The 18,425-nt window shown below is 38.5% G+C and overlaps 3 protein-coding genes and 1 non-coding gene across 8 annotated transcripts; all 4 read left to right on the forward strand.

Moving 5' to 3' along the window:
• The first annotated feature begins 1,283 nt into the window (after positions 1 to 1,283).
• Positions 1,284 to 4,430, forward strand: LOC111456761 (protein SAR DEFICIENT 1-like). The gene is made up of 7 exons (XM_023098751.1): positions 1,284 to 1,564; positions 1,639 to 1,714; positions 1,785 to 2,328; positions 2,854 to 3,014; positions 3,099 to 3,293; positions 3,956 to 4,055; positions 4,148 to 4,430. The coding sequence occupies exons 1-7, from the start codon at positions 1,479 to 1,481 to the stop codon at positions 4,291 to 4,293; spliced, it is 1,308 nt and encodes a 435-aa protein (XP_022954519.1). The 5' UTR covers positions 1,284 to 1,478; the 3' UTR covers positions 4,294 to 4,430.
• Positions 4,431 to 4,864: 434 nt separating this feature from the next.
• LOC111457328 (kinesin-like protein NACK1) lies at positions 4,865 to 9,848 on the forward strand. 5 transcript variants are annotated; one of them, XM_023099570.1, is made up of 15 exons: positions 4,865 to 5,077; positions 5,511 to 5,870; positions 5,968 to 6,057; positions 6,141 to 6,241; positions 6,323 to 6,439; positions 6,539 to 6,620; positions 6,700 to 6,767; positions 6,868 to 6,927; positions 7,008 to 7,132; positions 7,218 to 7,416; positions 7,505 to 7,615; positions 7,698 to 7,790; positions 7,890 to 8,843; positions 8,950 to 9,272; positions 9,369 to 9,696. In XM_023099570.1, exons 2-15 carry the CDS (start codon positions 5,633 to 5,635, stop codon positions 9,694 to 9,696), a joined length of 2,889 nt encoding a protein of 962 aa, XP_022955338.1. In that variant the 5' UTR covers positions 4,865 to 5,077; positions 5,511 to 5,632. The 5 variants fall into 5 exon arrangements, with proteins under 5 accessions (XP_022955338.1, XP_022955336.1, XP_022955340.1 ...); XM_023099568.1 differs by having other exon boundaries at positions 5,584 to 5,870; XM_023099572.1 differs by having other exon boundaries at positions 5,585 to 5,870; positions 7,698 to 7,778.
• Positions 9,849 to 14,030: 4,182 nt separating this feature from the next.
• LOC111456766 (reticulon-like protein B9) lies at positions 14,031 to 15,986 on the forward strand. The gene is made up of 5 exons (XM_023098756.1): positions 14,031 to 14,184; positions 14,266 to 14,446; positions 14,518 to 14,659; positions 15,499 to 15,568; positions 15,681 to 15,986. Exons 1-5 carry the CDS (start codon positions 14,088 to 14,090, stop codon positions 15,848 to 15,850), a joined length of 660 nt encoding a protein of 219 aa, XP_022954524.1. The 5' UTR covers positions 14,031 to 14,087; the 3' UTR covers positions 15,851 to 15,986.
• Positions 15,987 to 17,408: 1,422 nt separating this feature from the next.
• On the forward strand, positions 17,409 to 17,489 carry TRNAL-CAG. The gene has a single exon. It is a non-coding gene; the product is annotated as a tRNA-Leu (tRNA).
• The last annotated feature ends 936 nt before the right edge of the window (positions 17,490 to 18,425 follow it).

Raw genomic sequence — 18,425 nt, forward strand, 5'->3', positions numbered from 1 at the left:
AAAAAAAAAAAAAAAAAAAAAAAATAATGTCATTCAATTTCAAAATAGTCACAAAGACAAAGTCTAATTCTCAAATATTAAAAATTTTCCAAACGTACGAAATCTAAATAAATAAGAAAATGTCTCATAAATATTTCTAAATAATATTTTTAAGTATACACGAACATTAAAACAATTCACAAAATAAACTCTGCTTACCTCCTTAACATTTTTAAATCTAAAACAACATCCATCAGCTCATTTACCTCGGATAACATATCTACCCATTTTAAATTTTTTATTTGCTAACTAATTCTAACTAATTCTTACTCTGTTTCTAAACTAATCTAAATTTGACTTACTCCAGGCTATAACAGTTGGAATGAAGAAATAAGAATGACACAAACCTATATCCAGTAGATATTGTCTCATTTGAATTTTTCTTTCTAGGCTTAGAACTAAAAATAATATCTATTGCAGTCATACTCTGACTATAGGACGTGTAATTGCCCAAACCCACTGCTATCGTCTTATTTGGGTTTTTTTGAGTTTTCCCTTCCACGCTTCCCCTCAAGATTTTTGAAGCTCATCTATCTAGTAGGTTTTCACATGTTTGTAAAGAATGTTTAGTTCTTTCTCCAACTGAGATGAGATCTCACAATCCGCCCCTCTTGGAAGCTAGCGTTGGAGCGGTGTGGATGCAATAATCAACGCAGCCACTGGACACTTCCCCCCGACGTTAGCGACTTTAAACACGGCGATCCTTGGCAACAAACGCTGCATGAATTACACTAACAAGGAATGAGGTAAAGGCAATGGACATGGAGAAGAGTGATGCCCCAAAGAAACCAAATCCGAAATGGTCAAAGTTTGAACGCGTTTGAGAAGGACAGGGTTGCAGAGATATAAAGTCCAACGGCGCGTGGAAAGAAGAGAGCCGCCGCAGACCCGACCCCTGCACTATTTTCCTCCAAACGCCGACACCATCATCCGAGCAATCAGCTACTGTTCTTAAACAAAGACCCACTAAACCACTCTTCCTTTTATATTCATTTGCTACAAACCCCCACTTGATTGCTTCTTTATCCCCAAAAAACAGAGGAATCCCCACACAATCCTAAAACAACACGTAAATTCAACCATCCAAGTTATGGGTCATCATCTTCATTCGTTTACGATAGCTCTGTTTTTCGACAACTCTGTCCCCTGAAGCAGAGAAACTTCTAAGCAATTTCTCAGAGTAGATCTGTTCTTCATGATGGATTACGCGGTAAGCTTAATAATCATGAAACCAAATTCATTATCAAAGACTGAAAAGACACAGACAGTAGACTTCCGAGAGTTGAACTCGAAGTCTTCTGAATGTGAAACCAACCACCACTTTCTCAGCACTTTCCCAGAAACTTCCATTCAAACTTACCAAATTTACATCTCCATCCTATAAATTCATTACCCGATCTTCCAACTTCCAACTTGCACCACCAAATCTCTCGAGTTCAATGGCGGCCAAGAGATTGTTCTGCGAAACAGAGTCCATTTTAACACCTCCTCTAGAGAAGAAACGCCCACGCCAAACCTTCGCGTCGTATGTCTTCATAACGGATCTTCAATTAACCAATTTGTTCCTTCTGATTCATGATTTGGAACTGATTTTCGCAGGATAATTGGGGAAGTCGTTATGGGGAATTCCTTGAGGCATCTTACCAAAGCATTGGAGCCATTGCTGAGAAGAGTGGTACGAGTAATGTGTGGATGAATTGATTTAGGGTTTTTGTTTCGTTTGTGGCTAATTTTTGGTTCTTTAGGTCTGTGAGGAAGTTGATCGGAGTTTAATGCAGTATTCGAGGTCGTTAACGAGGGCTTCGTCGTTGAGGATTCAAGCTCTGGAGCCTTCCAGTTATCAATTGTATTTTGTGAATAACGTACCGTCGAAGATTTTCACCGGAAGTAAGATCACGGATGTGGAAAATCAGGCGCTGCGGATTGCCGTCGAGGACGGCGGCGGAGATCTGCCGTCGCTTATTTCTTCGTCTGTTAAAGTAGAAATTGTGGCGCTTAATGGCGATTTTCCTGGCGATAAACAGGACTGGACGGCGGATGAATTTAATGCTAACATTGTGAAAGAGCGTACTGGAAGGAGGCCGCTCCTTCACGGCGACATGAATGTAACTCTCCGGCACGGGGCTGCAACCATCGGAGATATTGAATTCACGGACAACTCGTGCTGGATCAGGAGCAGGAAGTTCCGGCTTGGTGCCCGAATTGTTCCCGGGTCGGATCGTAATAACAGCCCCCGGATCCGTGAAGCTATAAGCGAACCGTTTGTGGTCAATGATCAGCGCGGTGAATGTGAGTCTTACCATCTCTTTTTTTAAATAAAATATTTTCTAAAATTAAAAATATTTCTTCTCCATATCTTTCTCCCATCCTCTTGGAAACTATAAATTTTTAATTAACACTAAAATTCAAAAAAGAAAAAAAAAACCTTATGGTAAATAATTTTCTATTTTACCCATCATTTTTAACTTGTATAATAATTTCACTATCTCATGAAAAACTCGAGTTTTTATTGGTAAATTTTTTATGGGTTCTGTTTATTTCATTTTTTAAATAGGTTCCATAATTTTTTCATTTTTCAAAATAGTGTCACAGTTCAAAAAAGTCTTTTTTTTTTCCCTCTCGTTGTAATCTTTTAATATATTCTCCCTATAGAAATATGAAATTTATCCTAATTCAACTTTTTAAAGGTATTTTAATGTTTCTATTAAGACTAGAAGTTCAAGACTGTCGGTAAAAACCTAACCTAAATTATAGAACGATTTGAAATATATTCTCAAAAGGGTATTTTTTGTTGTTGGTTTTTGGTGATTGAAGTGTACAAAAAGCATTACCCACCAATGTTACACGACGAAGTATGGAGATTAGAAAAGATAGGAAAAGAAGGAGTGTTCCACAGGAGGCTAAACGATCACAACATCAAAACAGTTCAAGAGTTCTTACAGTTCTTCACTGTGGACCAACAAAAGCTAAGAACGGTACAAACACAAATTCTCCTTGTACCCTTGTTCTTGTTGGATTCAAATCCAAATATTTTCCTAACATTACAAGTATGAATGAAGATCTTAGGCATGGGAATGTCGGAGAGAATGTGGGAAGCCACCACCAAGCACGCTAAGACATGCGAGCTGGGACAGAAGCTCTATCTCTTTCGTGGCCACAATTTCACGCTTTTCTTGAACCCCATTTACCAAGTTGTTCAGGCTGTAATCAATGGTCGAACTTATACATTCTCAGAGCTTCAAAATATTCACGAGGTACGTAATTTTCTGTTAGGAATCATAACTCTCCACAATGATATAATATTGTCCACTTTTGCTCTAGTGACTTTGCTTTGGGCTTTCACAAAAAGCCTCATACTTGTAAACTATGATCATTTCCTAAAATTAGGCCTCATACTTGTAAACCTATGATCATTCCCTAAAATTAGGCTTCATACTTGTAAAAACCTATGATCATTTCCTAAAATTAGGGAACGTGGGACTCACTCCCAACTATTCTCCCCTCGGAACAAAGTAGACTATAAGTCTCCCCTTGAGGCTCATGGAGCTCTAGAATAGCCTCTTCTTATGAATAGTCTCTCCTTAATCGAGGCTCGACTCCTTTCTCTGGAGCCCTCGAACAAAATACACTATTTGTTCGACACTTTACTCACTTCTAACTACACCTTCAAGGCTTAAAATTCTTTGTTCGATATTTGAGGATTCTATTGTCATGACTAAGTTTAGGACATGGTTCTATTACCATGTTAGGAATCACGGCTCACCACAATGGTATGATATTGTCCGCTTTAGGCATAAACTCATGATCATTCCCTAAAAGGACCCACTCCCAACCCACTCCCAACTATCCTCAACATTTTCATTTCTTTTTTCTTTTTTATTCTTAAATTATTTATTTATTTATTTTATAAACATAGGGAACCTTGAAGAATTTGAGGAAACAGGCATTTGATAACAGGCAATGGCTACAAGACATTGAAGGGAATTTAAGCGACAGTTTGTTACTATTAACGCAAGGTAAATTTTAATTAACTTTGGTTAAATTTTTTTATTTAAATTGTGAAAAAAAAAATAATAATAATAAATTTTGTTGGGTTTTGGATTGACAGGGAATGAAGAAAGTGATTACAATAATGTAATGGAGAAATCGTTGATTATAAGTGGAGAAGCTGAAGGCAGAGATTGGGATTCAAATTCGGATCAAATTATTTCTGCAACATTTCAAGGCAATGTTCATTATAATTATTTCTCTTAATTACAACTAATTATCTCCCAATTACTTTAGTTTTTCTCCAAATTTGTTTTATTGTTTTCATTTCCTTTTGTGTCAAGATGTATAAATTTACAACCATCAAATTTCTTTGTTTACCGTCGCTGTCCTACTACTGTAAAAAAATACAATCGTAAGAATAAATATATTTATCATGCAAATTAAAATGTAAAACATTTATTTAAATGAGGTGTAATTTGAGAAAATTTGAAATTTAATATATATATATATATTTTTTGCTTTAATTAAAACGAAAATAGAAAAAAACAAGTTAACGTGAGATTCAAAGAGAAATAATAATGTAAGTTATGGGGGCGTTTTAGGAAAACAACTCTTTAATTTTGTCTTTTTGTGAGAATTATATGAAATAAAAAGAAAAGCATATAATGAAAATACAAACGGTTACATCCTGAAACCGGGTCCCACTCATCTGGACCAATGTAATAATTAAATTAATATTTTATTTAGAGGGAAGAGAAAAAATAAATAAATAAAGAAAAAGAAAAACTAGCCGTTGCAGCCACTGGTTTCAAATCAATTGGTCCTACGCACAGAGCCATAAACATAAGTTTTCATTTCGTAGAGAAAGATTGCTCTCTCCCTCTCTCTTTCTCTGTTTCTCTCAAATTCCTCTTCTGAACCCTAATAAGGCAAATTCGAAGCTCTCGAAGCTTTTTCTCTCTTCTGTCGCTGCCAATTTTACGGCCTCAGAGTAAGATCTGAACTCAAGAGTGTGTTGGCCGTCGAAGTTGCTCCGCTCGGATTTTATGTAACTACGAACTACTCCTCCTTTTCTTCATTTTTAGAGGATTTTTCACTCGAGAACTGGTTTGATTTTGTTTCTGTACAATCGTTGTTGTATTTCTGCCATTTCGTTCAATTTAAGGTTTTGAAGTGCGTCCCCGAGGCGGAAGTTTCAATTTCCCCTCAAAGGTGAAACGGTGCATCACTGAGTGTATAGGGTTTCTGAACATACGACCTGGTGTTGGAAATTTTTGGATTTGGCATTGCGCTCCAAAAATGTTTAATGGTTTAGCTTGATATCTTGAGTCCTCCTTAAATTTGACTTCTTAAAGAATATACCTGGGCTGCAATGTGTTTGATTAAACTTCTTGTTGCTTTGAAGACTGATTTTTCTTCTCTTTAATTAATCTGACATTGAATTGTGTTTGGTTCTGATAATTTATTTCATGATCTTCAAGCTGCAGCAGATATTCTAGCTATTTCCCGAGAAGAAGGACGTTTAGGTCTCTAATCAGTTCACTCCCTTCTCAGGTTTTTTGGCCGGCTGTGAAGGAGAAGTAGCTAGATATTAACTACCACGATGACTATCAAAACTCCTGCAACGCCAGCTTCAAAAACAGAGAGGACGCCAGCATCAACACCTGGAGGACCTCGATCTAAGGAAGAGAAAATCGTTGTTACAGTTCGGTTAAGGCCTCTGAATAAAAAGGAGCAGCAAGCGAAAGATCAAATGGCATGGGAGTGCATTGATGATACTACGATTGTGTACAAACCTCAGCCTCAGGAACGTCAAACTCAACCGTCCTCCTTTGCATTTGGTACTAATGGCATCCGATCATTGATTTTTCATGTCATGTTCTTTATTTCTTTCCCAAATACTCGATCTGCCATTACAATCCATATTTGTTATTGCAGATAAAGTTTTCGGTCCCGCTTCTTTGACTGAGGCAGTATATGAGGAAGGAGTAAAGAATGTTGCCTTATCTTCTCTGATGGGCATCAATGGTAGTTTCAAAACTCATCAATTCAATTTTTTATCCCTTAGGTTATTGTCCACTCAAATGATTATATATTGATCTATGTTGCAGCCACGATATTCGCTTATGGGCAAACTAGCAGTGGGAAAACATTTACAATGAGGGGGATAACTGAGAAGGCTGTTAATGATATCTACAGACATATTAGCAATGTAAATTTCTACTGTTTTGAACTGAATTATTTTCTGCTACTATTGCTCGCCTTAATTAACCATCCCTTGATTATTTTACAGACACCCGAGAGAGATTTTACAATAAGAATTTCAGGACTCGAAATATACAACGAGAATGTTAGGGATCTTTTGAATACCGAATCAGGTCGTAATCTAAAGCTTCTTGATGATCCTGAGGTACTATTCATAACTACATGTGTAAGGGTTAAAGGAAGCATGCTCCATTGTGTGAATTCTGATAACAATTAACTGAAAATTGTGATTTCCTTTATGCAGAAAGGTACAATGGTTGAGAAATTAGTAGAGGAAACGGCAAATGATGATCGACATTTGAGACAATTGATTAGCATCTGCGAGGGTAAGAACTGATCACTTGAAGTTTGTTCAATGTCCTCCAGAGTACATTGCCTTAACATTAATTCAATTTTACTTTGTAGCACAAAGACAAGTTGGTGAAACTGCCTTAAATGATCATAGCTCCCGTTCACATCAGATAATAAGACTGGTTAGTTTTGTGAAAATTATTCACCTTTGATACTCTTACCTCAAAGGTTTTCTATTTCAACTTTTGGATGTTCCATAACTTCTTTTGATTGTTTATACAGACAATTCAAAGTACCCTACGAGAGACTTCAGATTGCGTGAGGACTTTTGTGGCAAGCTTGGTAGGACAGTTTTTTTTATATGCAATCTTGTACTCTTATATGAACTTTTTCTTGGGCTTACTAGTTTCAACATTGTGCAGAACTTTGTGGATCTAGCTGGAAGTGAGAGAGCTTCGCAGACACATGCTGATGGTGCTAGGTTAAGAGAAGGCTGCCATATTAATCTTAGTTTGATGACACTCACAACTGTGATCAGAAAGCTAAGGTCAGAATCTGTTTCATGAAAGCAATAACATTCATTATATCTGAAATTTTTATGCAGATCTGAAGTTTTCTGTTTATTGTTGCAGTCAAGGAAAGAGAAGTGGCCATATACCTTACAGAGACTCAAAGCTCACCCGCATATTGCAGCATTCACTTGGTGGAAATGCTCGAACCGCGATTATATGCACACTGAGTCCAGCCCTGACTCATGTTGAACAATCGCGGAACACTTTGTACTTTGCCACCCGGGCGAAGGAAGTGACTAATAACGCCCAAGTTAATATGGTAAGGAACTAAATTTATCATCATCACAGTTGTAATTGTGATGCAAACGGAACTCCTTTGTAACTTCTGATTTGAAAATCTTGCACAGGTTGTATCGGACAAGCAATTGGTTAAACACTTACAGAAGGAAGTTGCTAGGCTAGAAGCAGAACTGCGCACTCCTGATCCGAAAAGGGAAAAAGATTTAAAAATCCAGCAGGTAGCTTACATTTCAGTTTGATAATTTGTCGACACGAAATTCAATGAATCAACTCAAACTTAATATTTGATTAAAAATCCAGATGGAAATGGAGATTGAAGAATTAAAACGACAAAGAGACCTTGCACAATCTCAGGTTGATGAGCTCCGCAGGAAACTTGAGGTGGATCAGCAGGTTTCTCTCCCTCCCTCCTCTCATCTTATACTCACTCACGAAAATCCTACATGTTCCTTGAGATCAGAAAATAAAAACATCCATCTTTATTATTTTCAGGGTTCTAAACCAATTGAACCTGCCCGTCCTCCAGTGAAGAAGTGCTTGTCCTTTACTGGTACATTGCCTCAGAAACTCGATGGCGGCAAGGACCTTGGCCGTGGTATGATATTAAGGCAGTCTATGATGAGACAATCGTCTACCGCTCCTTTCACACTCATGCATGAAATTCGCAAGTTGGAACATCTCCAGGAGCAGCTTGGGAAGGAAGCCAATAAAGCCCTCGAAGTATTACAAAAGGAGGTGGCTTGTCACAGACTGGGGAACCAAGATGCAGCAGAAACTATTGCCAAGCTGCAGGCTGAAATTGGAGAAATGAGATCGGTCCGTTCAGAATCAAAAGAGGTCGAGGTTGGGAGCGTTATTGCTACTAACCAGAGTGTAGGTGCTAATCTTAAGGAAGAGATAACACGGCTTCATTCTCAAGGTAGCACCATTGCAGATCTAGAGGAGCAACTTGAAAATGTTCAGAAGTCCATTGACAAGTTGGTAATGTCTCTACCGAGCAATTATCAGCAGTTAATGAGCAGTGAATCAACCCCCAAACAAAAAAGTTATACCAAAAAGAAGACGTTGCTTCCTTTGGCCTTAAGTAATGTCGCCAACCGGCAAAACTTTTTAAGATCGCCTTGCTCACCTTCAACAACTTCACAGCAAGTACTGGAGTCCGATATCGAAAATAGAGCTCCTGATTATGATGATGTCTTCTCACCTGAGACTCTACTCAAGTCCGAGAAAGAGACTCCAACAAAGTCAAGTGAAGAAGGTGGAGATATCTCCTCAAAGGAGAGCACTCCATGTTATCGAAGATCAAGTTCTGTGAACATGAAGAAGATGCAAAAGATGTTCCAAAATGCAGCAGAAGAAAACGTAAGAAGCATTAGAGCATACGTGACAGAATTGAAAGAGCGTGTGGCTAAACTGCAGTACCAGAAACAGCTACTTGTTTGTCAGGTGTGCTATTGCTTCTGTTTGGATTTCTTCTATATAATATAACCTTTTGTCTTCCATATCACCACTAAGCCTGCATGTACTGCTTTTCCATGTTGTCTGTGTATAGGTCCTTGAGCTGGAAGCAAACGAAGCAGCTGGGAACAAATTAGATTGTGATGAGAACACATTTGAGCCGGAGGATGAGCAAGTTCCATGGCATATAACTTTCAGGGAGCAAAGACAGCAGATCATTGAGTTATGGGATGCTTGCTACGTCTCCATTATTCACAGATCTCAATTCTACTTGCTATTCAAGGGCGACCCGGCTGATCAGATCTACCTGGAAGTCGAGATGAGGCGCTTAACATGGCTGGAGGATCACTTAGCAGAAGGTGGCAATGCTAGTCCAGCTCACGCTGGAGACGAGCCATCGATCTCTCGCTCCTCAAGGTTTTTTTCTCTTTCTCTTCTCTCCACGAATGCCTCTTAATGCTGCTGATCAATCAATTGGAATATGCTGATGAATGTTGTTTCTTTTTTATGTAGTATGAGGGCGTTGAGACGTGAAAGAGAGTTTCTTGCAAAGAGATTAACCTCACGTTTGACAGCAGAAGAAAGAGATGCGTTGTACATGAAATGGGAAGTACCACTTGAAGGGAAACAGAGGAAAATCCAATTTGTAAACAAGCTTTGGACAAATCCTCACGACCCTAAGCATATTCAACAGAGTGCGGAGATTGTGGCAAAGCTTGTAGGGTTCTGTGAAGGAGGCAACGTGTCCAGAGAGATGTTTGAACTCAATTTTGCTGCTCCATCCGACAAAAGACCATGGATCATGGGATGGAACCAAATTTCAAACCTACTTAATTTGTGAAAATTCCTTCTTTTTTACCTTCTCATTCCTTTTGTATATCTTGATTCATTTTGGAGTTTTCCCTCCATAATTCCTATTATTATTGTGTCTGATTCGACACAAGGTTTATCTTTTCCAATCATTAATTCTAATCTAAGTAAAATAATTCTATCTTCAAGATCCCAACTTATTATACTCCGGATCGAACACCTGTTATTGCGAACGTGCATATATAAACATTTGAAGACAAGCAGAAACATAGTTTGCATACACTAATCAAAGAGCGTAATGTTTGAAAAAGAGAGGAAGGACCTTAAGGCAAGACCTTGGTTTATCACCATATCTATAGTCTCGCTAGATCGAACGACATCGATACATGTCTCGTAAGTAATCAATAAGTAGTCTCACTCACTTAAAGAAGTATTAAACTCATATCTATAAAAATGGACCCAATTGAAACTCCGCCACTAACTGGTCACAAGAACGTCCATCGATTGAATGAACACAAAGGATGGTGGAGGGTTGGACATGAGGGCAATCAAGAAGGAAGAGGGAATTGGCGAGAGAGAAGAGATCAGACGTAAAAGATGAGAGATCTAGTAGCCAGGCCGAGCTGAGTCGAGCTGCCAAACTTGATAAAGAGAGTGACATGGTCGGGTCCCTCTGTGAGATCCCACGTAGGTTGGGGAGGAGAACGAAACATTCTTTATAAGGGCGTGGAAACCTCTCCCTAGTAAACGCGTTTTAAAAACCTTGAGGGAAAACTTGAAAGGAAAAGCCCAAAGAAGACAATATTTATTAGCGGTGGACTTGGACCGTTACACCCTCGTTCCGCATCCACACTGGTGTGATAATACCAAATATTAGTCTGCTGTAATAATTATCCGTTTTTGAGGCTCACTCTCCTGATCATACACATGTTCATAATATAGTTTGAACTAAGAAGGGGGTGAGAAGATTTGTCCCCAAAAGCTGATATCTATTACAGACAAATCATACGAGAAGAACATGAGCCAACACAAGAAAATGGGATGTCATAGGAGCCATGACCCAACACATTCACTACCTGACACACTGAATTCACACACACCCACACACATAGATTATGTTTTTAGGTGGTAATCAAGCACATAATAAAGGACGCAAGACAGTAGAAATGAAAGATGTTTAAAAGTCCCATGATGAGGAAAGGCTCTAGCACTTGGGAAATGGAGTTCCACAAGTGTTAGCAACTCTCCTGGCATTGGGAGAGTCCACAAACTTCTTTAAAGTGGGGTTCTGCATGTACTTGCAGAGGCAGGGCTTCTGTTCCTTAATCTTAGAGCAGCAGAGCTTGGAAGGTGGAACTGAAGATGTTATTGCACTCACGCAGGAACTCAGCTGCACTGGACTGCATGTCACTGCCACGCACACCTCCATCATCATAAACATTACCATCATGCTTACTGCAATCTGTGATGCCTTCATTTCCCTCAATGGATACTTCAACTTTCCAAGTGTTTGGCTTAGAGAGAGAGAGATATGAGGAATGTTGGGTGAAAATGGCTTGAGTTGCTTCTCAATTTATACCCTCCATAATGGTCTTCCTGTAATTTCAGCTACTTTGAAAATCTCAGTACAAAAGGACAAATAGTGGCATCAAAGATCTCTGGTTGGTCTCTCGACTTCTCAATCATCTAACGTTGCATCTCATCTCGTTGTTTTTTTATTTCCAACAATACGGTCTACACTTTATGATGTCATTCTAAGTCTCGGGATGTTATCGGCTTGCACTGCTCGCTCGAGAATCGACCTGTAATAGCTCAAGCCCACTGTTAGCAAATATTGTTCACTTTAGCCCATTACGTATCATCATCAACCTCACGGTTTTAAAACGCATCTATTAGGAAAAGGTTTCTACACTCTCATAAGAAATGCTTCGTTCTGACCAATTAGTCAACTTTATAATAGGGACACCTCGAACATCTATCCATCAAGACACTATCAAAGCATGAACTCCTACATGTCCAGGTTGAGTTGTTTCTGGATACTGTACCAAAAGCGGTCCTATATACCAACCTCCGATTCAAGAGTAAGAGCACAATGTAGACACGCCCTTACCGTCCAACACTGTTCTCAAAAATCCAAGATACTCATCTTACAATTCTTGCCTACACGATGACACACATGTAACATGGGGTAGCTCACTTAGGCCACTGGCCCAGATGTAGTGGTTACCTTTCACATACGTAGATCGGGAAACCTTCTAGAATTGAAATGAGTGAAAATAGTTTGAAATAACAAAGAATGAACTCCCTGTTTCCATGATTAGGCATGAAATATCGAATATATTCAAGCATTTGTAGCACAAGTACAGAGAAAGATGTATGAAAGGTGATCCCCTAATGATTATCAAACAATTTTTATCCCTGTGTTTCTGTTTTGGCTATTGTTTTGGCTTCTGCTTTTTGCCTTTAAATCATTGTAATGGGGCTGTGGTTTCTTTCGGTGAGGTTGATGGGAATCATTGTTACATCTCCATCCATAGGAATAGTGTTCTTCTCATTGAGCACCCACATGGATTGCCATCATTGAATACACCTCCTTTTCCAAATTCACCATCACCTTTGTCTTTTTACCCTTTTTTAGTCTTAAGAAATCCTATTCACCCTCAAAATTACTCAACAATCTTAACAAAGTAATCCAAAGTTGAGAGATACGAGTTTTTAAAGAACGATTCTATTGTCAAATCTTGATTGTGTTCGATAAAACTGTTTAAAAAGGATTTACATATGCGGAAAAAGAATTTGAAGCTACGACACACACGAGACAGTTGGACTATTTAAGCTATGCTCAGAGTCTCGTATTTCGCCATCAACCTGAAAGCGTCCGTTAGTGAGAGGTTTCTTGTTCCCGTCTCTTAATTTCTCATGTGGGTATAGGTATCCAAATTTAAAATGTGTTGAAGGAATGGATGAAAACGCAGGTGGAAGTGATGGCATTGGGGGATGGTTTGGTTAGAATGATTAAATGGGGCCTTCAAAATCATGATAGGTTGCCTCCTTTGCATGTTCTAACAATTATTATTATCGCACTAACGCTAAGCATGCTCCCAATTCTCCACTTTAATTCTTTCCTTTTTCTTTTAACATTTCCCATTTCTATAATACTATAAATATTACTTCAACTTTTTACTCATTTCAAATGTTTTGTTATATAATAGCTTGAGTGCACCGCTAGTAGATATCGTCCGCTTTAGTCCTTTACATATCGTTGTCAGCTTCACGGTTTTAAAATGTATTTGTTAGGGAGAGGTTTCCACACTCTTATAAGAAATGTTTCGTTCCCCTCTCCAACCGATGCCGGATATCACAATCCACCCCCCTTGAGGCCCAGCGTCCTTGCTGGCACACCACCCGGTGTCTGGCTCTGATACCATTTGTAACAGTCCAAGCCCACTACTAGCCGATATTGTCTACTTTGGCACGTTACGTATCGCTGTCGGCCTCGCGGTTTCAAAATGTGTATGCTAGAGAGAGGTTTTCATACATTGATAAGGAATGTTTCGTTTCCCTCTCCAACCAATGTGGGATCTCACAGGTTACCATTGTAATTTCACCTCTAAGAATGTTTTCATTCGAATATGATCTTAGTTCACTAATGTATCATTTCTTTACTCAGGTGTCACTACTCACCAATTTTCATTTTGATTCGTCCTTAAACCACATCATATAGAAGAGATTATGCTTTACTACCATTTGTAACGCTACCTGCTCATTATTCATATCTAGAATTTAAAAGTCAAATTAGAACTTGATAGTTTCAACATTCTCGAAAATTCTCTGTGACATGACCATTTTACTTATATTTAATAATTTATAAGAGTGAAGATTATCCACTCAAACCAACACGAGTCCTTTTAGTATGATTTGTCCTCACTCATATATTTCCTATGATAATTTTCAAGAGGTCATCCAATATAAGATTTCTTCAAACTAGGCATAATCGACTCTGGAGTTCCTTTGATTGAGTCACCGAAAAGGAAAGTGCTACCCAGACCCAACTTTTGGGCTCAAGACTTAGAGATTATTCAAATTCTAAGTTTGGATTACTTACATTTGGGCTAATCCTTTTTGGTGATCTCAAGCCAAATTAGTGGCGGCTATGCAAAACTGCGACCATGATTTTGTAAGAAAATGTTACAGAACAAGAACCTAAGAAACAAGGCTGTCGTGTTTAACAAAAATATGATGAGCAACTGCCTTTCTTGTAGTGGCGGCTATGCAAAAGGAAAGACACGCCCACACACCCATATCCCACAAGCCATTCCTTCCTTTAACTTAGCTTTCTTTACCATCAAGCTTAGAACCCTTATTCCTTTCATATACACCAAACTTACTTCACCTGTCACCCAATCTCTGACCTACTACATCATGTCGACCTACACCGACTCCGACGATGATTCGGCAGCTCCCTCAAAGCTCTTCGGACGCCGCCGTCCCGTCCATGAAATTCTCGGAGGGGGAAAAGGTAAAATCTAATACCCTCTAAAGTCTCGTTTAATAACTATTTGATTTGCTTCGAAATGAGCTTCTTCAATTGTGAATGCAGTCGCCGACATCTTGTTATGGAGAGACACGAAGATGTCGGGTGCATTGCTGTTGGGGATGACAACGTTGTGGTTTCTGTTCGAGGTCGTTGAATATAAATTTGTGACCCTTGTCTGCCACCTCTCTATCACCTCCATGCTCATCTTCTTCATTTGGTGCACGGGAGCTGAAATCTTCAAATGGTATTATCTATACCAACTTTAGTGGTTTGTTTGATCATATTTGTTCATAAACTTGAGTCAATGATATTCAGGAACCCTCCTCGGTTGCCTGAAGTGATATTAAAAGACTCAGCATTCAAAGAAGTTGCATCCACTTTCCATAGAAGAATCAACCAGTTCTTATCAAAGATCTTCGACATAGCTTATGGAAAAGATCTCCCACTCTTCTTTCTGGTATATATCATACATCTTTTACACCTTAATACTCAAAATATTCATATTCCATCTCGACGTTGGCTAATTAATTGGCTACTTAATGGGATGATCATGGATTTATAAGTAAGGAATACATATGTGAGATCCCACCTCGGTTGAAGAGGGAAACGAGCATTTCTTATAAGGATGTAAAAACCTCTTCCTATCCGACATGTTTTAAAACCGTGAGGTTGACGGTGATAAGTAACGGGCCAAAGCGGACAATGTCTGCTAGTTGTGAGCTCAGGCTGTTACAACATCTCCATGGTATGATGCCTTTTGAAAAAACCAAAAGTAAAGCCACAAAAGCTTATGCTCAGAGGGGACAATATCATACCATTATGGAGGGTTGTGGTTCCTAACATGTTTGTCCTCTCTCATTCCTATATAAGGGACAAAATCTCGTTGTTCCCCAAAGGAGTAGACACGAGGCAGTGTGTCAGTAAGGACGCTGGCCCCAAAGGGGGTAGATTTGGTGGAGGTCCCACATCCATTGGAGAAAAGAACGAGTGCCAACGAGGATGCTGGGCCCAGAAGGGGGTGGATTGTGATGTCTCACATTGGTTGGGGAGGAGAACAAAACACCCTTTAGAAAGGTGTAGAAACCTTTCCGTAGCAGACGCATTTTAAAGCCTTGAGGGGAAGCCTACAGGGGAAAGTCCACCGAGGACAATATCTCCTATCAATGGACTTGAGCCCTTACACATTCCTATATAACGGGAAAAATCTCTCTCCATTTTCTCTTGAACCGTTCGGGACCCCGGCCCCACCGGTTAAACGGCAACGGAAACTAATGAAGTTGAAATGTTGATTTTCAGGCAATTGTGTCTCTATATCTTTTGTCAGTGATTGGATCGTATGTGAGCTTTCTGAATCTTGTTTATTTCGGTAAGGAAGAACTGATTCTCACTCAAAGAATCATTAAAGAACGTTTGGTTTTTTACCAAAATTAAAGCAACTTTTGATGGGTGTTTTGTTTTGTGTTTGTTAAATGATGAAGGGTTTGTGGCGTTGGAAACTCTGCCATTTCTGTACGTGAAGTATGAAGAAGAGGTTGATCATTTGGCTGGGAAGGCCATTTATCACACCAAGAAATCTTACAGAAATTTCGACGCCAAGTTCCTCAACAAGATCCCCAGAGGACCTGTTAAGGACAAGAAACTCAGATAAGGCCATAGCATAATTTGGATTCATGAGTGCATTTCTTATTCTAAATAACGGGTTTTAATGTAATAAATTGCCTCTAAAAAGGTACGTAAATGAATCGATATTGTATTTGAACGAGAGTGATTGCTATGATATGAAATTATGGTCCTATATTAACAAGGTAGATCATCAAGTTTAATCATCAAAACTTCAAAAGTTGTTGTAGCTAAAATGGTCGTAGTTGGATCTTGAGTTGGGTCGATTAGTCCGCCTATAGTAAGCACCGGTTCGCTCGATTCTTTCTGTCAGTGATGCGCTCCTGACTTTAACTGGTCGGGTCGTGCCTTCAACGCTATTACTAAGTTTTCAAGAGCAGAGGAGATTAATGAAGAAAATTATGGGTTTGTAAGGGTAGATTTGTAATTTCACGTGGAGGTTGAATTGGGGTAGTAATGGCCTAAGTTGGGTGGGTCAAAGGCTTAAAGTTTTTAATTCATACCAATATTTTAGTGCAATTATTGAAACATCATTGATTCAAAACATAGGACCAATAAATATTGTTTCCTTAATCTCTTCCTACTTTTTATGCATATTCCTTTGCTTTATTCTTAAAACAATTTTTTTTGGATTATTTCGGGTTAAGTATACAATTTGGACTTGTTTAAGAATGCTTTGAATTTTCAAGTATAGGAATAGATGAATGAACCGAGACTATCTGAATGAGAACGATCATAAAGATAAGATGATTAAAGAATTGAAAATCACTGCCTATAACAAATTAGGACAAAATATATAGGAAGGACTAGTGTTGGTAGGTGGGATAATCGTTACTCATAGAAGCGAACAGTAAGTAACATGACTATGTCGCAAAAGAATATCGGATCCTTTATATGTCGAGAATCTAATCTAAATTATAATTTGATGGAACGAAGGAAAGTAAAAGATTTTTAAAATTTCCCAAAAGTGTGAAAAGTAAGCCAAATTATTGTTTGGAATATAATGATGGGTTGCTTTATGTGTATGGTATTGCTTTGCAATGAAGAGTGGGATGATAATGCACGCAAAAAATACACAACCATGAAGCATCCACTACCCTCATTTTACACTCCAAATTCTCACATTTTTGCCTCCCAAAAGCGTTGGTCCAGATCAAATTTGAGTTTTGAGCACTATAAAGCCACCCCAATGGAGGATCAACAACAACTTAACTGCCTTTTCTCTCAAAAACAGACAGGGTTCCAGAAATGGCCAGACTGATCGGAGAGATTGGCAGCGTTAATCGAAGTTTTGGCCTCTCCGGTGACATTTCTTGCCTCTTCTTGGCGGCTCTGTTTACACTCTCTATTATCTCCCTTATAACTTTCTCTTGCTCCGATGGCATCTCAAAGGAGAGGAATTCCACGGCGGACGTTGAGCTGTACGGCGGCGGTTGCGCCGCCGGGTGTGCTGCTTGAACAATAGAGGATTGATGAATTTCACAGGCAACAAATATTTACGTGTCGGATTTTATGAAAGCGACGTCATTTTTGTAAGATTAATTTAGATAATGCTCTATATGGTTAACGTGAAAATGTAAACAAGAGTCAAGATGGCCGAGTTGGTCTAAGGCGCCAGTTTCAGGTACTGGTCCGAAAGGGCATGGGTTCGAATCCCATTCTTGACATTTCATTTTTCATTCCACTTTTCTACCCAAAATATAAAAAGCCGGCTACTGTATAATGGGCTCAGGCCCATTCAGGTGAAATATAATTTCTATTTTAATACATTTTCAAATTATTTATCGTGGTGTTAATAATTGGAAATTATGTAGTATTATTAATTAATATTTTGATCGTAACCCGTAGTCCGATGTTACTAAAATACTCTCAAGTGCATTGACAATTTTTAGCAGCAAATAATATTTGGATTTAAATAATCAGAATATAAAGTATGTTGTTTATCAAATAATATTGAATAACCATCTTGATATAATGAATCAATTAATTAATTAATTAAGATTAATAAAAAAGTGTTTTTAGTTAAAAAGTAATATTAAAAAATAAAAGGGATAATTCCCTTATTTGCGTTCCGACATGAACAAAAGCCTTAGAACCAAACAATGGCTTCGAGTCCATAAAACAATTCATTTTGTCTCCAAATTTCGGGGTCGCCATAATTTGTGTTTTATTTTTGGTATTTGTGAAAGCTTTCCCTTCCCAATGCAAGCTCATTATATTTTAGCTAAATGAATTGTCGTATCTTATATTGCTTGCTTTTGTCTCGTGAATTAAAAAAAGATGGTTCCATACCGTACAGGACATCTCTTCTTGGACATCCTCATTTCGAGTAAATTCCTCATTTGACTTATTCGAATATGTGAGATCTCACATCGGTTGGAAAGAAAAATAACGTATTCTTTATAACGGCATGAAAACATCCCAACAACTGCGTAAAATCCTGAGTAGAAGCAGGAAAAGCTTAAATGGGACAATATCTACTAGCAGTGAGTTAAAACTGTTACAAATGGGTTTAGAGCCATGATATTGGGTGGTGTGGCAGCAAAGACACTGGCCCCCAAGAAGGGTAGATTGTAATATCTCACATTGGTTAGAGAGAGAAA

The sequence above is a fragment of the Cucurbita moschata genome, unplaced genomic scaffold (assembly GCF_002738365.1).
Source record: "Cucurbita moschata cultivar Rifu unplaced genomic scaffold, Cmos_1.0 Cmo_Scf00019, whole genome shotgun sequence".
Lineage (NCBI taxonomy): Eukaryota > Viridiplantae > Streptophyta > Magnoliopsida > Cucurbitales > Cucurbitaceae > Cucurbita > Cucurbita moschata.

Excerpts from the sequence above, each read along its gene's own strand:
- LOC111456761 (XM_023098751.1), top strand. The coding sequence starts at position 1,479 with ATGGCGGCCAAGAGATTGTTCTGCGAAACAGAGTCCATTTTAACACCT. Across the intron at positions 3,015-3,098 it reads ACCAACAAAAGCTAAGAACG|ATCTTAGGCATGGGAATGTC; the intron begins GTACAAACACAA and ends GTATGAATGAAG. Across the intron at positions 3,294-3,955 it reads AGCTTCAAAATATTCACGAG|GGAACCTTGAAGAATTTGAG; the intron begins GTACGTAATTTT and ends TTATAAACATAG.
- LOC111457328 (XM_023099570.1), top strand. The coding sequence starts at position 5,633 with ATGACTATCAAAACTCCTGCAACGCCAGCTTCAAAAACAGAGAGGACG. Across the intron at positions 7,616-7,697 it reads AAGATTTAAAAATCCAGCAG|ATGGAAATGGAGATTGAAGA; the intron begins GTAGCTTACATT and ends TTAAAAATCCAG. Across the intron at positions 9,273-9,368 it reads TCGATCTCTCGCTCCTCAAG|TATGAGGGCGTTGAGACGTG; the intron begins GTTTTTTTCTCT and ends TTTTTTATGTAG.
- LOC111456766 (XM_023098756.1), top strand. The coding sequence starts at position 14,088 with ATGTCGACCTACACCGACTCCGACGATGATTCGGCAGCTCCCTCAAAG. Across the intron at positions 14,185-14,265 it reads AATTCTCGGAGGGGGAAAAG|TCGCCGACATCTTGTTATGG; the intron begins GTAAAATCTAAT and ends TTGTGAATGCAG. Across the intron at positions 15,569-15,680 it reads TCTGAATCTTGTTTATTTCG|GGTTTGTGGCGTTGGAAACT; the intron begins GTAAGGAAGAAC and ends TAAATGATGAAG.